Genomic DNA, 22,657 nt, shown 5'->3' with positions numbered 1-22,657 from the left:
CTCCAGCTGCAGAGTATGCAAACTGAGCTGCATTGAAATGTGTCCTCCAGGGCTCAGGTTTAGGCTGGTCCTGGTTACCATCGTTACTGATCATCTGGATGTGGGGATTGAGAGCACCCTCAGTAAATTTGCTGATGCCCAGTTGGGTGGGAGTGTGGATCTGCTGGAGGATGGGAAGGCTCCGCAGTGAGACTTGGACAGACTCAATCAATGGGCCAAGGACAATGGCCTGAGGTTCCACAAGGCCAGGTGCCACATCCTGAGGGTCACCAGACACCTCAGAGTGAGCCAGAGTGTGCCCAAGGGGGCAAGAGGCCAAGGGCACCTGGCCTGTATCAGCACCAGTGTGGGCAGCAGGAGCAGGGCAGTGCCGGCCCCTCCGTGCTGGGCACTGCTGAGGCCCCACCTCGAGTGCTGTGCCCAGCTCTGGGCCCCTCGAGGAAAACAACATTGAGGGGCTGGAGTGTGTCCAGAGAAGGGCAGTAAGGCTCATGAAAGGTTGAGAAAATGTCCCATGAGGAGTGGCTGAGGGAGCTGGGTTTAGTCAGTCTGGAGGAGGCTCAGGAGGGACCTCACTGCTCTCTCCAACTCCCTGCCAGGGCCATGCAGTGAGGAGGGGCCGGTCTCTTCTGCTGGGCCTGCAGTGAGAACCAGAGGAACTGGCTTCATGCTGAGAGAGGAAATTCAGGTTAGATTTTAGAAAAAAATTTTCACTGTTCAGGCCTGGGAATAGGTTGGCCAGGGAGGTGGTGGAGTTGTCATCGCTGGAGGTGTTAAAGAGGCCTCTGGGTCTGATATTCGGAAATGGTTTAGTGGTTTAGGGTTTGCAGTGGCAGATGCTGGGCTGACATTGAACTGAGTGGTCTTAAAGATCTCTTCCACCCGTGACGGTTCTACAATTCCAAGAGCTTCCTACCTGGCTGAGGGGAAGGCTCAGGGCTGTCCCGAGTCCGCCGCGCCCTGAGGCGCTCGGGCGGGGCTGCGACTGCGGCGGCTCCTGAGGGGCCGAGCCGGGCGCTGCCCTCAGCACCGCGGGGCCGCCGCTGCCCCTCAAGCCAGCGATCCCATCCCTCAGCCCGGCGATCCCATCCCTCAGCCCGGGGATCCCATCCCTCAGCCCGGCGATCCCATCCCTCAGCCCGGCGATCCCATCCCTCAGCCCGGCGATCCCATCCCTCAGCCCGGCGATCCCATCCCTCAGCCCGGCGATCTCACCCCTCAGCCCGGCGGTCTCACCCCTCAGTCCGGCGATCTCAGCCCTCAGCCCGGCGGTCTCACCCCTCAGCCCAGCGATCCCATCCCTCAGTCCGGCGATCCCGCCCCTCAGCCCGGCAGTCTCACCCCTCAGCCCGGCGATCTCAGCCCTCAGCCCGGCGGTCTCACCCCTCAGCCCGGGGGTCTCACCCCTCAGCCCGAGGGGCAGCGCTCGGCAGCGGGGACCCGCCTCGCCTCGGGATCTGCCCGGAGCCCCCCGCTCCGCCGGGTCACAGGTACCTAAAGCCTGTGATCCTGACGAGCCTGTGCTGGGGCCGTGGTTGGTGTCTCACGCTTCTGCCGTAAGAGCTTCAAGGGGAAGTTCACAAAAGTTTAAAAGCAGAAACCTGGACTAGTTCTGGTTCTGAGTGTAGTTTCAGAGCAGTTGGTGTGTGACAGGACTGGGCCTCAGCATGATGGACCAGCAGTGGTGTTCCCAGTGCCAGGAAGGGCTTGTCCCCTGCTCTTTTTATGGCAGATACTCTGTGTGTCAAAGCTTATTCAACTCTCTCTGGCTCCATGCTGGAGCTGATAAAGGTTTCTCTAAAAATGTCAACACTGTCAAAATAAAAATGTTTCATTTTTTTATTGCTTTTTTATTTAATTTTAAACAAGAAAGAACTATTTTTAGCAAGTTATCAGTTATATGAATACATATGCAAATGAGATCACAATAAAAATTTATCTAACTACCTAATAAATTAGGAGGAACAGATTGGATAGACCAGGATTAAACTACTAATTTTATTATGCTAATTATAAACATTGAGATTTTGATATTTCTGCATCTCAGACCTCAGAGAAATGTAGCTTATCTACTCCAGGAGCTGGTAATGGAAGAAAAGAAATACAGGAGTCATTATTTGAATGTTTTAGGCCACAATTAAATGAGCTTGGACCTCCATCCTGTAATTTGTCTCAGTCATCCTTTCATTTTCTTACAGAAATCTGAGTTCTGGTCAAATCATCCTGTGTGATGTAAAGCTCTCCTGCTGTCAATGCAGCAGGCTCGAGTCTCTAATGAAAATCTCTTTTTCTACAGAAACTTAGAGAAAGTTGCCAGTATTGGCTCCTAAAATGAATGTAAGGTTAAGGTGTGTGGGGTTGAAACCAACCTATTTTCCTTTTCCATGTCTTGTTCTAGAAGAAAACCAGTGTGAGCTGCTTCAGAACAATGGTCTGCCACTTATGATTCAGGTATTGACAGAATCTCAGGATGAGGAACTCATCAAAGCTGCTACTTTTGTGCTGCAGAACTGCAAACAAATGAGTAAGCTTGCAGATATTGCTTTCCAAATGATTCTTTCCATCTCTGTGTTCTGCTGCTTCCCCAAGTGATTTTAACTGTGGCAGCTTTGTAATTCTGTGTACTCCACAGATGTTTGTTTTCTGCATAGAAAGTTGCTTATTTGTCATCAAGAACTGACTTAGGCAGCAAAAAGAGAAGTAAAAATTCCAACAGTGTTGCAGTAATGCATCTTTCCCAGTTCTGATTCTCCAAAATACCTGGTTTGTTTGCAAGGCCATGGTTTGAAACTTGTTTCCAGTTCAGTCTCTCTCTCAAGAACACCTTCTCTATTCCATGGCATAGCTCAGTCAGCAGACCTTATCTCTGAGTTTGCAGACAGATGTTTGAGACTATGTGAGCTTTCAGTCAGGCTTTGAGAATCCTCTGTAATTCCATTTCTCACAGACAGGCCACTGGTTTCCTGGAGCCTCCCCAGTCCTGTGCTAACACTCCCTGTTTTCTACAGCCACAAACAGATAGAAAGCTTTGTCTAAGGCAGGAAGGCTCAATGCCAGTGCACTGACTAACTTCTGTTTTAAATCTTCAAACTTCTGCTCATCTTTTCCCCTCCCAATCTCACCTTCTACTAGCTTTTCATACGAGAGCTTGAGGGCCTGAGTGTACCCTTTGACCCACAGCCTACAATATCCCAACAAGTCTAAAAGTCTGCTAATCTCTCTCTTAGTTTTTGCTTGCAGGAGTGAGATTATCCCCTTAATTCTTTCAGGATTCAGTCTCTGGTTCCCTTGACAAATTATATGTCCTAAGTATTTTACCTCACATCCTACAAATTGAAGTTTCCCCTTTGATACCCTCAGTCCTTGGTTTCCCAGATAATTTAATAATGCTATGGTGGATTCCTGAGCCTTCTTTTCATCTTCTCCTGAGCGAAGTAAATTATCCACATACTGGAGAAGTTTTATTTCAGATGTGGTTGAGAAAAGTTGTAGTACTTCCCCTAGGGTTTGACCAAATAAACTTGGGGATTCAGAAAATCCTTGGGGCAGCCTTGTACACATACACCACTGATTTACCACCTGCTACAACCTCTGTAGGTTTGATTGATCTGATGTGTGTTTGCAGTTAAAAACCCCACTATTCTGCCTAGTCCTTCCCTTTAATTTGACTCACAAGCTTCCCTTTCGCATCTCCCTCATTCCCCACATCTTTACTCTCATTGGTTACACCAGGGCTCCAACCCATTTTATTTCTAGTTATTCTGATGAGGTAAGAACCTGGGATTGTGATGTCATTGCATTAGCAGAAGGAAGTAATACTTCCTGCAGGAAAGATGACAATTTTTACCTTTGAGAAGCAAGTCATGATCTGACTGGAAGATTAAAACAGAGCAAGCCAAACTGTGGTAGTAACACCAACTCATTCTGCAGGAGCACAGCTCCAAGAGGGAATTATGGCTCATGGACTGCAGGTAAGAAAGCAAAATGTCCTTGTGTTTGGTTATTTGCCTGGAGGGGGCTTTGGCTGAAGGGGGGGAAAGGTCAGCTTTAGCAAAAATAGCAGAACATTAGAAATACTGACTGTGGTTCTTCTATTTACTTGTCAGAAAAGATGGCTTTCAGAGCAGAGGCATCTTGATAGACTCACTTTTCTACAAATGCATGACATTATTTGACTTTAACATAGCTATATTCATATTCTTTCATTCTGTGCTGATGAAACAATACTTATGAATTCCTCTACTGTACAAAATTGCTGTAGTTCATTTTGTTGTTTTTTCTGAAACTCAGAAATCGACATCAGTAATTGAACAACAGATGATACTGAAACTAAATGAAACAATTAATTCCTCAAGTTGTAAACTCATGAGTTAAAAATGTAATGACTTTGTATGATAGTTTAGTAGATTTCTTTAGTATTATGGGCTGTCACTGTAGTATTCAGCAATATGCCACAAAGCAAAGGCTTTAATGAGCCTGTAAGGCAGGTTGCTGTGGTGCTCACACTGATGCAATCCTTCAAGTTCTGGTTTTGAACCTTCCATTAGGCTTTAAGAAATGCTTCAGACAGAGGATATTGCAGCAGATATTGTTTGTACCCAAGACTCTCAGTGAGCAGAGTTGTTAAACCAAGTAACAGCTACAAAGCTGCACTGCTAGACTAGCTCTAAGCAGTAATGACTATTTACATCTGTGTGCCTCAAGATTACCTTTATTCCACGGGTACATGCACACAGACAAAGCTCATCCCTCACTTGAGCTGAAGCAGTTGCAGTGTCACTCATCAAGTGCAGCAGGAAGCTCAGCTTTGGTAAGAAGGCTGACCTTTCCCTTGCTGTGCAGAAGAAATGCTGTGCATTTAGAAATGCAAAAGCAGATTGTAAAGCTGAAGTCCATTAAATACCACAGTCAGGATCATGATTAGGCAAAAGAAGCTGCTCAAATTGCAGAGAGAATTATCACTGCATTTAAGCTGCAGTTAAGTAGAATGCAATAGACATGGGAATCTTGGAGACAAAACAAACCCAAACAGAACAACACAAACATCACTTTTATACTGGTGTCAGTGACTATCCTTAAAGGTGCTTTTTTTTGATACTTCAAATGATACAGAGATGGTGTTTATGTGTTCCAGTAGTCTCAAATAATCACTGTCTTGGACCAATGCTTCTAATTCAGTCAGAATCTCATTCCCAGCACGAGCAGCCTCCCAGAGGCAGAAATGGGCCAGTTTTGAGCTGCCCAGCTGGGCTGACCAAACACCAAAGCATGAGCAGCTCTGCACTCACTGAAGCTGCTCTCAGTGCTGTGGCACAGCCCAAGGCACAGCCCATGCCAGTGTCACTGCCAGCGTCTCTCCACGATCAACGAGGCACGAACAAACCTGAGCTATGGGCACCCTCTGCAGCTTCCCCTCTTCTCACTGCCATCCCAAAGCTTCTCCTTTTGGGTGAGCCATCTCCCCTGTCCTCTGAGAGAGTTAATGGCTGGAATGTCAAAGGCTCAGCTGTGAAATCATGCTTGGAAGGCAAAGCTTTCTCTTTTACACAGTGGAGAACGATGCTCAAAGTAGAGCAGCACCCCAAAGTGACATGCTGACCTGGAATCCCAATCTCCTTGCCTTACATTTTAATTTTCACTTGTCTACCACACAAACAAGCTACTGAGCTCTGCAGAAGGGCAAATGGAACAAGAGGGAAGGTTGTTATTATTTTGGGTGTTTTTTTTAATGAGTTGATGATAGCCAAGAATTGATTTCATAATGACTGGGGCAAAGTACTTGTTATGCATTCACAACTCCATTCACAACTCAGCCACCAGCTCCAGTTATCAGATTTGAATCTAGCAGAAAGATCACAAACTCTCAGAAATATTTTTATTTTGACACATTACTGGAGGGGAGGAATTTTTTCTTCACAGTCACAGAATGGAAGCTTTTTCTTGAATGACTTTGTTGCTAGTTTTAGATGTATTTCCCTTTTCCTTGCAGATAAGAGATGAGGAAAGCGGCTACAACAAAAATCTGTTTTGCATTCCTAAGCATTATGAAGAGGATTTAGAAAGAGTCTTCATTCCTCATGGACTCATCCTGGACAGGTATGAGGGTAAACAGAAAAGAATAGGGACAGTGATGCCAATTTTTGTCCCTCCAAATGAAAAAAGCCTGAGGTCCTGCCCTGTGCAGCCCATGAGAAACGGGGAAACCCTGCAGCCCAAACACTTCTGTCCTAAAGTCTGGAGTAAGAGGGGGTTCATGGAGAGGATTCCTCTGCAAGCCCAGTCAAGCTTCCATGTTCCATCAACTGTCTTCAAGCCCAGCTATCCTGCAATATTTGTGTTTATGGGTTAAATCTGCTTATGCTGTGCAAATACATAATTTATTTTCCGGTGACTTGCTGTGCTCACAATTTGCTAGTTATAAAAACCTAACAGCAAGATCAGAGTTTTTACTTGAACATTGCTTAATAGATGCACAAACAGCTCTGATACACAGAACACTTTCCAGAATTGCCTTTTTTTTCCTTCTTTCTCCCAGGACAGAGCGTTTGGCTCGAGATATCATGCAAGACATGGGAAGTCATCCCATTGTTGCACTCTGTGTCCTTAAAGGAGGCTATAAATTCTTTGCTGATTTGCTGGACCAGATAAAAGCACTGAATCAAAATGGTGATAAATCTGTGCCCGTTACCGTGGATTTTGTCAGAATAAAAAGCTACTGTGTGAGTAACTTTCTTTTCTTTGGAAAATTGACTCTCTCCATAGACTGGCATTCTAAATACTGATGGTTTGTGTGAGAACCCCACAAAAATTGAGTTTATGTGTACATTCTGTTCAAATTACATACTAAAAAGGAACTGATTTACTGATCTGCCCCAAAGGGTGGATATTATATATTCACTGGAAGAAATATAGTAGAACACTGAACATGACAGAGCCAGGGGCAGATCTCAAACTCCTTCCTCTTGCAAGAAGCAAGAGCAGCTCACCTTTCAAACAAATACAGGACAACACTTTGGGGCATGCTTTATGTGACTTCCATCTCTTCTTTCTCCTTTTAGAATGAGACACCTGCAGAAAAAATCAGTTTTATTGGAGAGGAGCTGTCTACACTAAGTGGGAAGGTATGAATTGGCATCTTCAGCTTTTAAAGGAAAACAACTGTTCCTATGTATTTTCCAGGAAATCCATCTTTATTAAAGATTTTGATACTGCATACTTCCAGCCTCTTAACACTGATTTAAAATGCTGGGCTTTGAAACAGTGAATAATTCCCACTGATCTCAGTGGAAACTTGAAGTGATCAGCAATGAGTGCTGCCAAAGGTCTATTCCCCATTTTATCCCAGAACCCCCAGAAATGAACCACACTCAGCTGATTCATTCAGTGCCTCTAGAATACAGTGCTGTACACAGAGCAAGATATAGACCTGACACAGTGCCTTTATCACCATATTTTAAGCTTTCATAAATACTTACAAAAAGACTCTTCAGTAAGCACCAAAGTCAGTCAGTAGTTCAAGTGACAATCTCCTTTGAAAATCAAGGCAATTTCCTTGTATCTGAGGGTTTTAGTGTGCTTTTCTTGGCTGTATGGTTTGCTGAAAATTGCCATTTAAGTAGTTTTTTTTCTTTCCCTTCTTTCCCTATGCAATCTCTTCCAGAATGTGTTAGTAGTAGAGGTAAGTAATGAGTGAAGGAGGGGTGGAATGACACAGATTCTTTTCTCCCTTCTTTTCAAATGAATACATATTACATATAAAATAAGAATTAATGAAGTTACTGGGCTGCCAGGTTGGTATGCTCTAATTTAATCCACTGACAGTCTGATTTTCCTTTCAAACTTGAAGGATAATTTATTTTTTTTATCACTTTCAGGACATTATTGAGACTGGTAGAACAATGAAAGCACTGCTTTCAAAAATAAAAGACAAGAAACCAAGGATGGTAAAAGTTGTAAGGTACAAGGATATAGCTGCTAACTAACACATTCAAATCATTTGGGTGAATAGTCATTGTATGCTGCCAAGTGCTTGTTTGGCTTGAAGTTTGGGGGGAAGAAAGCAAATGCAGGAAGCAATCCTTACCCAGCTGCTGGAAAATTAAGTGTTTCTTGAACTGGGAAATTTCCCTGTGCACTACCATCCTCACTGCTCAAATTAATAAAGAAAGGTTTTATGGCTCTTTCTGTGTAGTCCATAAAGTCTGATGGATTCCCTGTTTCTTACTTTATGTCTGAAGGAAATTGATGTCTTTCCATAAGTTTTCTAACGTTGCCTCAGTTGCCTCAATGCTGGAATGATAACACTCAGAATATCCCTTACTATCCTCAACTCTAGAAGTTTCCAGAATCTGAGAGTCTGTCAGCACTTGGAAGATGACTTCAAGCAGCATTCTAGATCTGCTTATAGTAGGTCTCTAAAAGGAAATTTTGTGGAATATCCCTATGTCTGTCAAGTAATCACAATGCTTTATAAAAACAGTTGCTTTATGCACCAGTTATTCAGACAGGCCTTCTAGGGACTGTGCAGGAGGTTCTCAGTTTCTTCTGAAGTGCACAGGCAAACCAAGAATAGATAAGATTTTGCAGAAGAAATGTCCTTTTCTCCCTCCCTCCCCACTAAAATCATTCCCAGCCACTTGGACATGCTTCCCCCTCTGTGCTGTTCCAGTGTCCTGAGGCATTGCTACGTGGAAGGGCAATGACCTGAGACACAGGATTGGAGGGAACTGAATACAAACCAGAGCCACTTGGACATAAAGAATGAACCTAGATCAGAGCCTTTGCTTCTCCCTCCATGACAAGGCTGAGCACCACTTCTTTCTGTGAAATAATCTCACTGTCTTGATTTAATTGCATGATTTTAGAAGCTTATGGGGAGGTGTGGCAGAAGGGAAGTCTGCAGCTTAGACATATTTTAAAAACCAACCTGCTCTGCTCTGCCTTACAGCCTGCTCGTCAAAAGGACATGTCAGAGTCCAGGTTACAGACCAGACTGTAAGTATCATGTTTTTCTAGTATTTTCCAAAACACAGTCTTACAATTTCCCTTCAGGCAGCACATCTGACAACTGCACAGAAGTTTCATGCAGGCCAAGAGAAATGGGGAGAAACTACATAAAAACTTGTGAACAAATGTCCAGCTATGGCATCCTGAGGCCTCATGACCACCTTCTGTTTTTCCCCTGGCTGGCCTCAGTGCAGGTTTAGCTATTTGATATACAAATTTAACTATTTAGATAGCAGAAATGAATCAAACCTTACCTGTGTGTTGCTTTGCTTTGGCCCTGGAGGGCATTTGTTTTGACTCTGCATTATTAAACTTGCCTTATTTCCAAACTGAAAAGTCCTACTGAATCACAGTTCATCTACTTTCACTCAAGTAAAATCTCATTCCTTGTCTCTTCTCCCAGGACTAACTCATAACCATGTTTTAAACAATTATTTTGTTAATAAACATAACTCTCTTAACACCTTAATTATATTACTGACTGATGGGAATGGTTTAGATTCTAACCTCTGTCATCAATTTATAGCTCAGATTCTTAAGGAAGCACCCTGAAAGAGATGATGCCTATTACCCTTAGCTCAAGTATGTGTTGAATACAAGCTCTGCATTTAAAAGCTACTTCCACCACTGAAGTATAAAAAGATCTGTATTTTCTTACAGATACAGGCTTTGAAATCCCAGATAAATCTGTGGTTGGATATGCTCTTGACTACAATGAATACTTCAGAGATCTAAATGTAAGTACATGCACATTCCTCCACTGCCAAGTATCAGGTACCCAGCAAGAAGATTTGCTTCTACTCAGAGCTTCTCAACAATTAAAAAACCTTCAACTCCAGCTAGAAACTTCCAATAAAGGAGCAAAACCATTTTTAAGGTGTTGAGTTGGTAATTCAGTGTAGGTGCATGAGAAATGTTTGTGCTTCATCTTTTTATAATTCTACTCCACAAGTCTCATGGCTCAGCCGTGCTGCAGAACATTCTGAACCCCCAGGATGGTGAGCAGCACACAATCTGTGACCCCATCTGAAAATAACTTGTAATTTGACTTTAATTGGATATTTGGCTGACTTAGTTCAACCCTGTGTTGCTCTTCAGCCACCAGGTCTTTAAAGCAGCCCTGCAGGGACTCTGGGTGAAGGTTTTCCATACACTTAGGGATAACATGTCTTATATCTTACATGTCTGTAAGAAGTCTTCCCTTATTCCATTACAGCTTCTTCAGGCTGCACAGATTAGTAGCCTTGGAAACATCATAAACTGATAGGGTTGATCATTTTTACCTCCTTTGTTTTCAAAAGTACTTCCTTAATTCTGTTTAACTCGGAAAGTTTTTTACTTCAAGGCCTTTTTCCTAAGACAAAGCAGTCCTGCTGAAGACACAAACAGTCTGTGCTATTGCTCAGCAGCATTGAGGAGCATGCAGTAATTTAACAAACCTAAGTTCTTTAGAATATATAAACCTATATATTACAAATAAACTTGCAAAGAATACTAAGAGCTGGAGTTTACTGCAAGTAGGAAACTTCCAACTATTACGGTTCTAGTGTGTTTTTAGTACAGTGCTGGGAATACAGCTGAAAATCAATCTTACACTTCATTCCAAGATAGAGATTGATAAATATTGTACTTTTTATTTTTTTTTTTTAATTTTTTTTTCTTTTAGCACATCTGTATTTTGAAAGAGAACGCCAAAGAGAAATACAGGATGTGATAATCTCAGTCTTCTGGAGCACTGATTTCTGGCTGCTGATTAGGTGATATAAAGCATCCCATCGGGAAATTCCTTTTGCTACTTGCGTGTCCCGGAGCAGCAGGAGCAGCTCCCCGTTAGTGGCAGGAGCTGCAGCTCGCTCATTGCCCGTGTGCTGCGCGCTGAACACGAGCTCTGGAGACGCTGGGATTTTTCCTGCTGGAAGCAGCAGCAGCAGCAGCAGGAGCTGGGTGCGGGGCTGTGGCCATAGCGAGAAACGTGCCCGGCTCGTTCCGGGCCCCGCAGCGGATTCCTTCGGCTCCCGGCGGGGCCCGAGGGAGCTCGGAGGGCGGAACAGGCCCCGAGCGGAGGCCGAGATGGAAGCCAGGGGCACGGGCAGGGCTCGGGGTTACCTGGGAACCGCGGCCGCAGCGCCCGCGGCGCTGCTGTTCCAGCTTCAGTTGCGTGGAGACCGCGATCCTCGGTGGGTGTGCGCAGCCTGGCCACGGGCACACGGCTCCACTGGGCCATTCGCCAGGGGAATTGTTCACAGGGAATGGGGCTGTGCGGGGCAATTCCTGCTGCTTTGCTCTCACAGCGAGTCCCGAGTTCGCGGTGCTTTGCTTTCTGCCAGGGAGTCCCCAATTCGCGGTGCTTTGGTCTCACAGGGAGTCCCGAATTTTGTTTGAAGTTAAAGATTGACTAAAGTTGTACTTTTGGGTTTTGTCACAGCTCTGCCATGAATTGGGTTGTGGGTTTTCAGATCTGTTGTGTTCCTTTGCATCCCCTGCACTCATCTGGTCCAAGGCCTCAGGCACGGCTCTGGGGGCTCGCTGCAGGTCTTGGCTGGGTTGTGACACCCCCTCAGCTGCTCCTCATGGCAATGTCCCCTGGATGTGGCCTTCTTGTGGGGGGAGGTTTTAGAGCTGAGCCAGTTTGTGGGAGGGAGGATGGGTGTCCACTGCCTCTTACATTGGGGATGTGGCACAGCCACAAAATTTCCTCCTTGCCCCTCTGTTGATGGGAGGTTTGTGTGCAAACCTGGCCTCAGCAGATGAGTCTGTGCCTGTGACTTCCCCACCCTGAAGCCAGACAGAGCTGATTCTCAGGACAGCTGCTGCCTTTGGCTTTGGTGTGGATACATTTCTCTCCCTCAGTGTCGATTACTTCTGCCCAGACCTGAGATGATAGGACAATAGTGCCACCTTTATTTTCTCTCAAGTTCCCTTAGGTGGCTTAACTCACAGTCCAAAGTTCCAGTCAGCAGGCATTTTCAGGGAAGGGTGGGCTTTGGTGGGCACAGGGCAAAAAATCCTTTAGAACAAGATTTAAGCCATGAGCCATAACATTCCAGTCTCTCACACATCCTGTGAGGAGTAGCTGAGAGAGCAAGGGGTGTTTAGCCTAAAGAAAAAGAGGTCCATTCTAGCTATTTTTAAATAATATCAATATTTTAAACAATAATAATAATAATAATAATAATAATAATAATAATAATAATAATAATAATAATAGTAACAATAATAATAATAATAGTAGTATATTGAATCTAATAATATTAAAGCTACAGCTTTTACAGTCTGTTCTAACTATTATTAATGTTATTCAGTATTTTAGCTCCAGGTTTCAGTGTGATTCATTTTTGAATTGCACAACATAGCCATGTAGTTCAACTAGAGGCCTAACAATCCTGGCTACTTACACCAAACAAGCACTTGGCTACTTTTAAATACTATAAATTTTTTAGCACCAGTGTATCTCTTGAGTCTGCTGTGAATTGGATTCTGGATTTTCAGAGTTCCATTCTTGCTCCTTGCAGTTTTCTTGAGGCATTGTTGATCTTCTGCGACTTCCTCCTTTCAAGATGCCTTCTGGATTTCCAGAAAAGACAACGACACCTCCTGAGCTTTTGCTCAGGGCAAGACTGAAGTCTTTCAGTGTAAGTAGCCTCTGGGGCTGTGTTAAGGCTGGAAATGGCCCTGGTGTCCCTCCTCTCCCTGCCCCTGCTGTTGTCCAGCAGCACTGTGAGGCTGCAGAGCCCTCCCCAGCTCTCTGTGCCGTGCTCCTGTTGCTGGGGGCTGTCCTGGTGCACTTGGGAACACCGTGTGTTGCTCCAGGGACACTCCAGTGTCTTCCCTGGCTGTGCCACCGGGGCCAGGTGAAACCAATGTCCAGCTGGAGCCCTGAGCAGGCGCTTCTCTCCCTGCCCTTTGTCACAGCAATTCCTTCTGTCAGGCTGGGCACTCCCCTGTGCTGCTCTCACAAACCTGCCCTTGAGCACCTGGGCAGCTCCAGCTCTGCCCAAAGCCTGGAGAGACACGGCTGGTGCCAGCAGCAGAGGTTCCAGAGCAGCTGTTCTCTCTCATCTCCTGCGTGGGGCACAGATCCAGCCCTGCACACAGCACTGGAGTCAGGGCCACAAAGGTCCCTTGGCTGTCTGCAGCTCACTTGACTGAAGATGCCCTGCTGCTGAGGCTCTGTCAAGGAGATCCCTCTGTTTTCTTCTGTGGAGGGCTGTGGGAGCCCAGACAGGGGAAGCAAATGCTAATTAACAGAGAGAACTAAAACCTGGACACTTTCCTGTGCCCCTCAATCTTGGTACCACTTTGCTTTCTTGCATCTCCTGGACTCACCCAGCAGCGCTATCTCCTCGCTGTGAGCTTTGAGTGTTGTGCAGGGATGGAATTAGGGAGTTCTGACAGCTCCTCCCCACTCTCTGAAAAGATCACTGCCTCAATCCAGTGAAACTAAAGAGGAAACAAATGCCCAGAGAGCAGAAATCCCCAAACGTGTCCCATCAAATCTTGGGGAAGCTGAGGGACACAGCCATGTGGTTGGAGTATGTGTATTCTGCTCTATTATTAATTTACTGATGCTAATTATTTCAACAAGTAACTTAGAGAGCTTCCAGGACTGTCCTAGATGATGTGATCACCAATTAGTCACCAGTGCCACTTGTTCAAGAAAAGCCTTTCTGAACAAGCACATCTCTGATGGTTTTGCTGGGTTTTTTTTGCCTTTCAGCTGCTTCCCTCTAGATTCCCGAGAGAGAAGCTCAACAAGAATGAGGCCAGTGCTGGGGAGAGTAGTCTGCCCAGAATTGGCCCATTTCTACCCACGAGTGAGACTGGTCAGAAGGTAGCCTTTTCCTGCTCTTTTCCTTTCTGTCTGATGCAAAGTTTGAAGAGGGTGTGTGCTTGTGACAGGCTTGCCTCCAGCAAAATACCTCAGTGTCCAGGTGCTGTTGTCATTGCAAACTGCTGGTAGTGGTGGACTTGGAGTCCTGATCTGCACCAAGCCAACACAAATAACTTCTGCTGAAACTGCTGGGGTTTGCTGGAGTGGAGCTGCCATTGCTGAAACAATGGGGGGAAGGCTGGGGACACAAAGGCACAAATTTGCCATTTGCCATTTTCCTGCTGAAATAGCCACCTCTTGCTTTGCTGTGGTCACCATCAAATGCTTGGGGTCATAGGATTCCCTCCACAGTGGCAGTGCTGGCCTTTGAAGGCCAAGGACCTGCAGGAATTACTGCAGATTTAACAAAAGTAATTGCATTAATGCTTTGGGTTGGAACAATGTGTTGGGAGCCTGAGAGATTCTGCAGGCTGCCAGGTGTACAGGGGACTCACCCTGGGCAGGGGGAATGGATGTGCTTTCTCTGGATCAGTGCCTACTTAGAGGTGTGTTTAAAGCTGCTTTTCCTGCAGGACTGGCTGGGTATATTGCACAATCCAGATGTGGTAGGTGGCCGAGGCGGGTGTTGAGCAGGAAATGGGCAGCAAGAGACAGTAACAAAGTGGTGAAGGATTGCCCTGGAGAGGGAGGTCAGGAACAGCTCAGAGAAGGGCACAACTAAGGGACAGTGAGCTGCAGCCACTCCCTTCAGCAGTGCAGTCCCACAGGAGAGCTGCTGGTGTGTCTGGAGTGACAGCAGTGTGGCTGGAGAAGGCAGACAACAGGGGAGAGTTTTCTCAAAGCAGTGTCTCTGCTCCAGAAGCATTTGCTGCTGTTGTGTCATTTCAGACATGTCTCTAGAATGGTATCAAATAAGATAGCAATAATAGACTACAAGAAAGCACCCATTTAAAGCTCATGGAAAAAGGAGATACTAACTCTACTCTTACCCAAGTTACTGAGAAAAGAACTGACCCTTATCCTCATTCAGCACTCACCTCATTTGTCTTTTTCCTATTTTCTGTGTTATTTTATTTTTGCCTTTACCTCTGTTAGGAACACACTAACTTTTAAATACAATTAAAGGGAACAAAGTTGTTGAAGCAAAAGAAAACTGTTCATTAGTGACAATTCAGCTGAGCTGGGTGTCTCCCTGCCTGAGAGCTGAGCACACACACACCCTTCACCAAAATGGCTTTTTTTATACCCTTTATACCCTTTTATATGGCTTCTTTTATACCCTGCTCTGCGTGGCCCAGCAGCTCTTGAGCAGCTCAGAGCAGAGGTGGCTGAGCTACTGTTTCCCCAGTGTGGCCTGGGCAGACGTGCTCACCCAGAGTCTGTCCTTCACTGGGGATCAGAGTAAGAGTCTCCTTCATGAACATTCCTCCCAGCAGCTGAACCTCTCCCTGCTCTCTCTTGTCTCTCCAGTTGTTGCCAGTTCTCCCGAAACAGAGCTTGTTTCGTGTTTCCCCACCAGAGCTGGTGTTTCAGAACTTCGTGGCTCATGAAGTCTCTGAAATGGAACTGTCTCTCACAAATGAGAGCAAGGTAAGTGCTGGGGCCTGGAGCTTTAACGCCGTGCTGGAAGAGGGGAGTGGTGTAATTCCCATGGTGTACAGCAAAGCAAGTTACCTGCTGCAGCACATCCAGAAGAAAATGTCTCAGCACCTTTGTTGTGCAGGATGGTGGAAATCTTGCTGTGCTGGGAATTCTCCCCTGAGTTTGGCTATGCATTGATGGTATCTATCCCAAAGGATTTGCTTTCTCTTGAAAGCTCTGGATTGATAGGAATGTTGAGGGCTGTACAGTTCTAACCTGCTTTCATGCTTTGCCTTGAGTCTATACCACATCCTGTGTCTCCTTGGTTAATCTTGGTTCCTGGTAGGAATTTCTGCCTCTCTCAGCCTGTTTGACTCCCTTTGTGCAGCTCACAGTCAAAGCTCATGGGCTGAGTCTTCTCCACTTTCTGCTGGAATCACTTATCACTGATGGCATTGGTACTGCAGGAAATGTGTTGTGAAACAGCCCTGGAGTCAGACTGATGCAGCAGAAGCAGTGGGAGGCCTTTAGGTGCCACTTCAGGCTCCTGCTAAGCTTCATCCAGCTCTGCTCAGGTTTTCCAAAAGCAACGTGGTGCTCTGCTTTCCCTTTGGAGAACCACAGCACATCCAAAGCCATGTGCTCCTGGAGGATTGCACCTTCACTTGAGGCAATTGTGATTATTTTGCAGTTTCCCAAGAGAGTTGAGAGGGGAAGAAGTTGAAAAATGTCAGCAGTTGTGTTCCACTGTAAAGAGGAAAATTGAAACCATTTGAATTTCAGTCAGGGAAACATTTTCTCAGATGAGGCTTGTGCCAAGAGTGGACTGGTGGGAAGAGCCAGGAGGGTCAAAATCATCTGGTTTAGACTTTTTGAGAGCATTTTGGTGCTCAGGGGTTGATATCTATGTGCTAGAAAATGCATGTTTGCTGTGTCTGTGTATCCCAGAGGGCAGAACCTGGCCTGCTGGCTGAGGGCAGGAATGCCCAGCAGCCCAGCTCACCTGCACAGGCAGCAAGAGCCCCTGGGGAGCCAAGATTGCTTTAATGCTGGAATGGGAGTCAACACTGGTCATGTTTGTCCAGGCAGAAAATGCCTTTGAAGCCCACAGTCAATAGGCACAGCCTGTCTGTATTTCCATCACTTTTGGCAAAGTGATTGCTGTCATGGTTTTAGGATTCTTCCTTGCTGCTTTAATTGCACATTTAAATTCTCTTTTGCCATCTCCATGTTTTAGGGATTGTCTTGCTGTGTTCCTTCTTTGCCTTTTCAGGTTTGCTTTTATTCCCAGTGAGGCCACAGTGTTTGGTCTCCTCTCTTGCTGGTCTGTTTGCCTGACTGTACCCCCAGACCTGCCCTAGCCACACCTGATCTGCTAGAAGGGAATTTCTTCCTTCCCCCAGGATAATGTGCTGCTTTGCTTTCAGGTAGCACATCCCCTGTCTGCAACACCACTGCATGGCTGTGTGCAGGCAGAAGCCAGCAGGTTTTTGGCCTTGTTGAATATGCAGATGACTTGGTGCAGGTGCTCTGTCTCCATCCTGCTGGTGCTGACCTGCTGGGCCCTTCCTTCCCACCGGGCACTGCCCTACTGCCCCTGGCCAAAATGAGCCAGACAGAAGGGATTCAAGTTCTCCCTTGTGAATGATGTGCCTGTACCTCCACAGCTGAAAGTGCTCTGGAAAAGGGATCAAGGAAGGATGTCACCAGGGCACGGACAGGTCTCCTCTCCACCTGTTTCCACAAGTGGCAAAATCATTGTTTCATGTCTTCCCTGCAGTGTGTTCAGCTGGTGCAGGTCTCCATGCAGAGCTCACCTTGTTTCAGGCTGGTGTGCCCCAACGAGGCGTACCGTGCTGTGCCGCGAGGTGCGACTGCCCGTGTGCGCATTCAGTTCACCCCCAACGAGAGCAAGGTGAGACTGGAGGAGCCAAAACACACAATTATCTCCAAAGCCACTGTTTTCCCTGCACTCTGGGACAGCCCATTCCATGCTGTGAGCTTGGCTCCAGGCTGGGGGCAGGCAGCCTGCAGCCAGGCTCACCTTGGCACGTGCTGCCAGGGGCTGCAGCCAGGCCTGACAGGCCCTGCTTCCCTCCCTGCACATTCCTGAGCATTCCCAAGGGAAGATGCACAGGGAACAGGATGAAAATGACAGGGGGGTGTTGAGAGATGTTTGGCCATCTCTAGGTACAGTGGAAGGGTTTCATTATTATGGAAAACACTGGAGGAATGAAGAGCTCAGAGAGCTTTCCTCCTTCCTGACTGGCAACAGCTTCCCTGCCTCACCCTGGGCTGGAGCAAAGTGGTGATTTCTGCCCCCTCTGTTGTCCAGCCTTGCAGCTGGGCTGTCCCACAGCACAAGTGACCAAGGTACAGCTGCAAGGCCAGGGCAGAGGCTGTGCTGTGCCCGTGAGCCCAGCCTGGCACAGGCACACTGAGCTCTAGGTGCCCTTAGCAGGAGCTTGGTGAGCTGCAGGGGACTTGGACACCTGCTGAAAGAGCTGGTGTAGGGCAGGTACAACCTGCAGGCAGAGCTGTGAGCCCAGAGCCTGTGGCAGTGACACTGCTGTGGCTCTGTCTTCATGCCTGTCACTGTGGCTGCTCTGTCAGCTGGCACCCGTTCCGTGCCAAACGTGCTTTGGTGGGGAGATTTGAGCAGCAGTGCCGAGGCCCTGGAGCTCTGATCTCAGTGCTGGGATCTGGAGATTTGTTCATATAGAAGGGTTTAGCACATGGCATGGAAGGGAGGAAGGGAAACAAACAACATCCAACAGCATCCTGCTACCTCTTAGCTCTGTTCTTCTCCTGACTTGCTTGGAGAGGCAAAGTTAGAGGGGAGTTGTGAGCCAACTGATGTTTCTACACTAGACCAGAGGTGCAGGATCTTTTTGGGTGCAGCTGTTTTCTCACCTTCCTTTCCTTTTGCTGCTTCGAGTCAGTTTAACACTTTGTCCTATTCTCAAACAGCAGGAATACAGGAACCTAAAGAGGAATGGCCTGTGTTGTTCCCTAGCTCCATGTTCCTTAGAAGGGACTTGGAAATTATTTAACATCATTAAACTTTAGAGTAAAAGTGGCCTAGGGCAGTTCTCTGTATGACCCTAATGGCATGAGAGCTTAATGCCACTGAGATAGGTTTTGCAAAGTGCACTGGTGCCTTTAATAATAATAATATTGGTAGAACTTAGTGTTCATTTAGAGATAGAATAGAATAGAAATAGAATAGAATAGAATAGAATAGAATAGAATAGAATAGAATAGAATAGAATAGAATAGAATAGAATAGAATAGAATAGAATAGAATAGAATAGAATAGAATAGAATAGAATAGAATAGAATAGAATAGAATAGAATAGAATAGAATAGAATAGAATAGAATAGATGCCCTTGAAGGGTTCTAGGACATTGTTTTCTTCTGCCATGGGAATGGCACTAAATGCCCTGTGCTGAGCTCGTTTCTTTTCCTGCAGGATTATTCCCATGAGCTTGTCTGCATCACCAAAACAGAAAGGATAGTTGTGCCAATCCGGGCCATTGCTGCCCGAGCTATCCTGAACATCCCAGACCAGCTGAACTTCTCGGAGTGTCCAGTCAAGAGCAGCACCAAGAGGACTCTGCTGCTTCGAAACACTGGCAGCCTGGAGGCTCATTACTACATCAGCACCCAGAGGTGAGGCAGCTCCTCTGTCCTTGTGCAAAACACCTTTGGGTGATAAAAGGCTTGGGAAAGAGCAACAAAAGGAAGCTGAGCATCAGGGCTGCACTGCAGCTCTGGCTGGAAGTGAGCAGGATGGATGGCATCTGCTCTTGCTTTCAGTGCTCTTAGCAGGATGCAGCCTTTGAGCTTTCTCTGTGCCACATTTCCTGGAGGGTGCTGGAACATGTGAGGAGCTGGCTTGCACCCTCCTGAGCACAAGGAGCTTCTGAAATGGTTCCCACTGTCAGCCAAATAGCCCCATTCTCTGGGAGGCCACAGGCACGTGGCTGCCCAGTGCTCCTCTCATGAGATGCCCTGCTAATGGTGCTTCATTTAGCTGGGGTTGGATCCTTCAGATTGTAATTGGCATCCTCCCTTTGGGTCTTGTTTCCATGTCTCTGTATTGCTCTAATCTGCATTTACACTCTTGCAGAGTTTTGATTGCTGCTTTTCTTAGAGCAGCTTTCATTGAAATGCTGATAAAATGTGCCCTTTATAGGCTAAATCAGGATATTTTCAAGGAAAAATAAACCAAAGAGCCACGCTGCAAATTCAACAGTAATTATTTCTTGGTCTTCAAGGAAAAGTTCCTTCTCCCTGTCTGATTCCTAGGCTGTAATCTCACAGGACAGGTAGTGCCCTAACATTTGCATCTCTTGAGATGAGGTTGATAGGCAGCAGAAAAAGGGAAATTGCTGAGGCAGTCAGTGTCAAGTTGTGCATGCAGACAGCTCTTAATCCTCTCTGTGGTTTCCCAAACCATTCTCTGATGGGATTGCTGGCAGTGGGATCCTTGGGTCTCATTGCAGAGAGCTGGATGCAGGGTTTGGGGGAGGTGGGGTCATTTTATCCCACAGGATCTCCTGAGGTCTGTATCTCCTCAGAAGTGGGTCAGCAGCTGTTTCTGATCCTGTTTTGTCTCTTTTCTGTTGCCTGTGGTTTCTTTGCTCCCTGCTTGCCCAAGGGAGGTGAAGTGACCTGCACTGCAGAAGGAATATCATCCCCAGATGTCCCCTGAGTCCTGATCTCTCTCTTTGTGTTGCAGTCCTTTCTCCGTGGTTCCGGTCATGGGAGCTCTGGGTGCTGGTGACAGCGTGCAGGTGACAGTGGGATTTCACCCACTGACCACTGGTGCCCATTTTGGGTCCATGGTAGTGAGCTACAACACAGGTGAGTGCTGGGCACTGCACGGGGCACAGGACACTTCTCCACCACCACTCCCTGTTGTCCCAGCCCCCTCAATTCCCTCTAGATGTGCCTCCCCTGTTCCAGCTTTACCCCAAAGAAAACTGAGAACCAGTTGGTGTTTAGGGGGCTGATAAAGTGGATCCCCTCTAACAGGACTAAGAGTTTTGGGCTCCTGTTTTGCTGAGAGTTGCTGAGTGGAGGAAGGAGGAGCCCTGATTCTCCACTGCCTTGTGGCTATGCCTGGCTGAAGTTTTGTTTTATTCTGGCCAGTGCTGTGTGTGAGGTGTGAGGTCTCCATCAGACTCTCTCCAATGCAGTGTATTTCTTGCACACCTCTGTCCCATAGGCTGCTGCTCCACTGGCTTGTCACAGACCCTTTTACTGTGTTGCCCTCTACACATACATATAGTTTCTGTCTAATAACATTTTCAAATCCTCAAGTACTTTTTGGTGACAAATCAAGACAATTTTTTCCTTGTCCCCATTTCCCAGGCCATTCATGCTGTTGCAAACCTCTCACATCTATCTCCCATTTGATTTCTAGACTGAGGAATCCCATTCAGTCTTCATGTAGAAGCTGCTCTGTACTTACTGATCTTTCCTTGGTCCCTTTTTTATTCAATTTGAAATGCTCCAGCTTGGTTTTTGAGATCAGAACAATATCAAATATTTCAAGACTGATGTGGCTGTGTGTTTGGACAGGGAGATGATGATGATGATGATTTTCATGGTGTTCATTTTGTAGTGGTTTGTCATATTGCAGAGCCAGGCTGGTTGTGTTTCCTCACCTGGGTCCCCTCCTGCTCTGGGCTTCACCTCACTTGTTCCTCTGGGCCTCCTTTTTCTGCTCACATGCCCCCAGGTGTATTTGCTTGTCAGCAACAAGGGATCCAAGGGATCAGGAGAGACAGGAATCTCATGGGATGCCCAGGGAAAACCCCAGGCAAGCCAGGACTGAACAGGGCTCCTCAGCATCACCTGAAGGACTTGGATGCAGAAATCCTGGTGATCTGAGTGGGTCACCTGAGCACACCTGACAAACCTCACTGTACCTTGGGGCCAAATCTCCACAAACACACTCCAAAATCAGCTGTTTTAGGAGGTGCCCAGTGATGCCGAATTTTGCCCCAAAAGGCGATAAAATAACTGTCTAAGAGACTCAGTTTAAGTCAGATAGACAGGAGGTATTTTATTAACAACGTGCACGTTGGGGAAATCTCTAAAGGGATTTTTCCAAAGTCTTACAGCAAAAGCGTGCCTTTTATACAGTTTTAGGTTTGGGATTACATCATGTCCATGCATATTCATATGGGGCGTGCAGTAGGCGGAGCGTGGGCGGAAACTTCTGTTTTGAGGATCTTTTCGGGGGTCGTTCCGGTCGGCCTTCATCGTGGGCGAGGGTCTCCGAGGAGTCTTCCTCTTTAAACTTTTGAACTTCTCTCCAAATTTGGTCCATTCCCGGTGTAGTTGGCTGAGTTCCTAAGCTTTGGCCAGGCTCCTAGGGTCAACTTGACATATTGGCATTAGGCATGCTTTAGCTTTGGCTCGAAGTACGCTTTGTCCGGTGGTTTCCATCCTTATCTTCCTCTCCTGTCATTGTGTTCCTAGTCCTAGCCAATTTATTGCTCCGGGTATTTCCTAAATGCTATACTTTCTTCAAATGCTTCACATTCTATGTTTTAACCCATTATCTCTCGAAGGCTATCTATTTTATGGCTTCATTCCCCCCTTTTCTTATGACTTACGAATTCTTTCGTCAAGGTCTGATCCTAAGAGCGCTGATGCGCTCGTACCATAGCCCAAACCATTTGGGTCCTTTTCATTATGATCCTTAGCTTCCACTACATAAAAATATTTGTGAAAGTTAATACCAACAGGGCTACAACTACTAATATCATTGGGTGCACTAGGTAATTGAAAACTTGTGTAGCTGTTGGGGAAAATCCTGTGAAGATATCTCACCAATGATGCTGGCCTACTTGTTCTACTTCGGTGAGGACATTCTTTATTCTTTCTGAATCATGTTCTACCTGCCATACCATCCGTTTAGTCGTTTGATTCACTCTTTGCACCAATTTCTTTACTTTAGGGTGTGCGAGCATTGCTTTAAGAATTTTGACATCCATCCCTATTTGCAACTCTGGTATTTTCCGATACAGGTTAAAATCTGTGTTAAGTAGCTGCTGAGTAGTTATTGGGACAGTATAATGAAAATCGCAACCCACTATTTTGGTAAAGTTGCACACACAAAAGTTAGTATTGTTAGTTTCCTCTTGGCAATTATCTATAGTGACATTGTCACAGGCTGTCCGTACGCAAGCACACCCATTCCCTATATAGTAAACTTGTGA

At 46.2% G+C, this 22,657-nt stretch overlaps 2 protein-coding genes across 3 annotated transcripts in view; both read left to right on the top strand.

Annotated features, from left to right (window-relative positions):
- The first annotated feature begins 3,953 nt into the window (after positions 1 to 3,953).
- On the top strand, positions 3,954 to 10,720 carry LOC131582583 (hypoxanthine-guanine phosphoribosyltransferase-like). 2 transcript variants are annotated; one of them, XM_058845913.1, is made up of 9 exons: positions 3,954 to 3,971; positions 5,990 to 6,096; positions 6,536 to 6,719; positions 7,059 to 7,121; positions 7,661 to 7,678; positions 7,875 to 7,957; positions 8,948 to 8,994; positions 9,667 to 9,743; positions 10,673 to 10,720. In XM_058845913.1, the coding sequence occupies exons 1-9, from the start codon at positions 3,954 to 3,956 to the stop codon at positions 10,718 to 10,720; spliced, it is 645 nt and encodes a 214-aa protein (XP_058701896.1). The 2 variants fall into 2 exon arrangements, with proteins under 2 accessions (XP_058701896.1, XP_058701895.1); XM_058845912.1 differs by lacking the exon at positions 3,954 to 3,971 and adding an exon at positions 5,592 to 5,618.
- A 356-nt stretch (positions 10,721 to 11,076) lies between these two features.
- LOC131582755 (hydrocephalus-inducing protein homolog) overlaps positions 11,077 to 22,657 on the top strand; it is a 71,242-nt gene continuing 59,661 nt past the window's right edge. Inside the window, exons 1-6 of the mRNA XM_058846224.1 lie at positions 11,077 to 11,183; positions 13,738 to 13,837; positions 15,308 to 15,427; positions 17,199 to 17,333; positions 18,892 to 19,091; positions 20,164 to 20,288. Of these exons, the coding sequence (XP_058702207.1) occupies positions 11,077 to 11,183; positions 13,738 to 13,837; positions 15,308 to 15,427; positions 17,199 to 17,333; positions 18,892 to 19,091; positions 20,164 to 20,288 (787 nt within the window). The remainder of the gene's footprint in view (positions 11,184 to 13,737; positions 13,838 to 15,307; positions 15,428 to 17,198; positions 17,334 to 18,891; positions 19,092 to 20,163; positions 20,289 to 22,657) is intronic.

This window comes from Poecile atricapillus, chromosome 10, assembly GCF_030490865.1.
Source record: "Poecile atricapillus isolate bPoeAtr1 chromosome 10, bPoeAtr1.hap1, whole genome shotgun sequence".
Classification (NCBI taxonomy): domain Eukaryota; kingdom Metazoa; phylum Chordata; class Aves; order Passeriformes; family Paridae; genus Poecile; species Poecile atricapillus.
Note: the sequence above shows the minus strand (reverse complement) of the source record. Positions and strands in the feature narration are given on the sequence as shown.

Excerpts from the sequence above, each read along its gene's own strand:
- LOC131582583 (XM_058845912.1), top strand. The coding sequence starts at position 5,592 with ATGCTGACCTGGAATCCCAATCTCCTT. Across the intron at positions 5,619-5,989 it reads CCTGGAATCCCAATCTCCTT|ATAAGAGATGAGGAAAGCGG; the intron begins GCCTTACATTTT and ends TTTTCCTTGCAG. Across the intron at positions 9,744-10,672 it reads AATACTTCAGAGATCTAAAT|CACATCTGTATTTTGAAAGA; the intron begins GTAAGTACATGC and ends TTTTTCTTTTAG.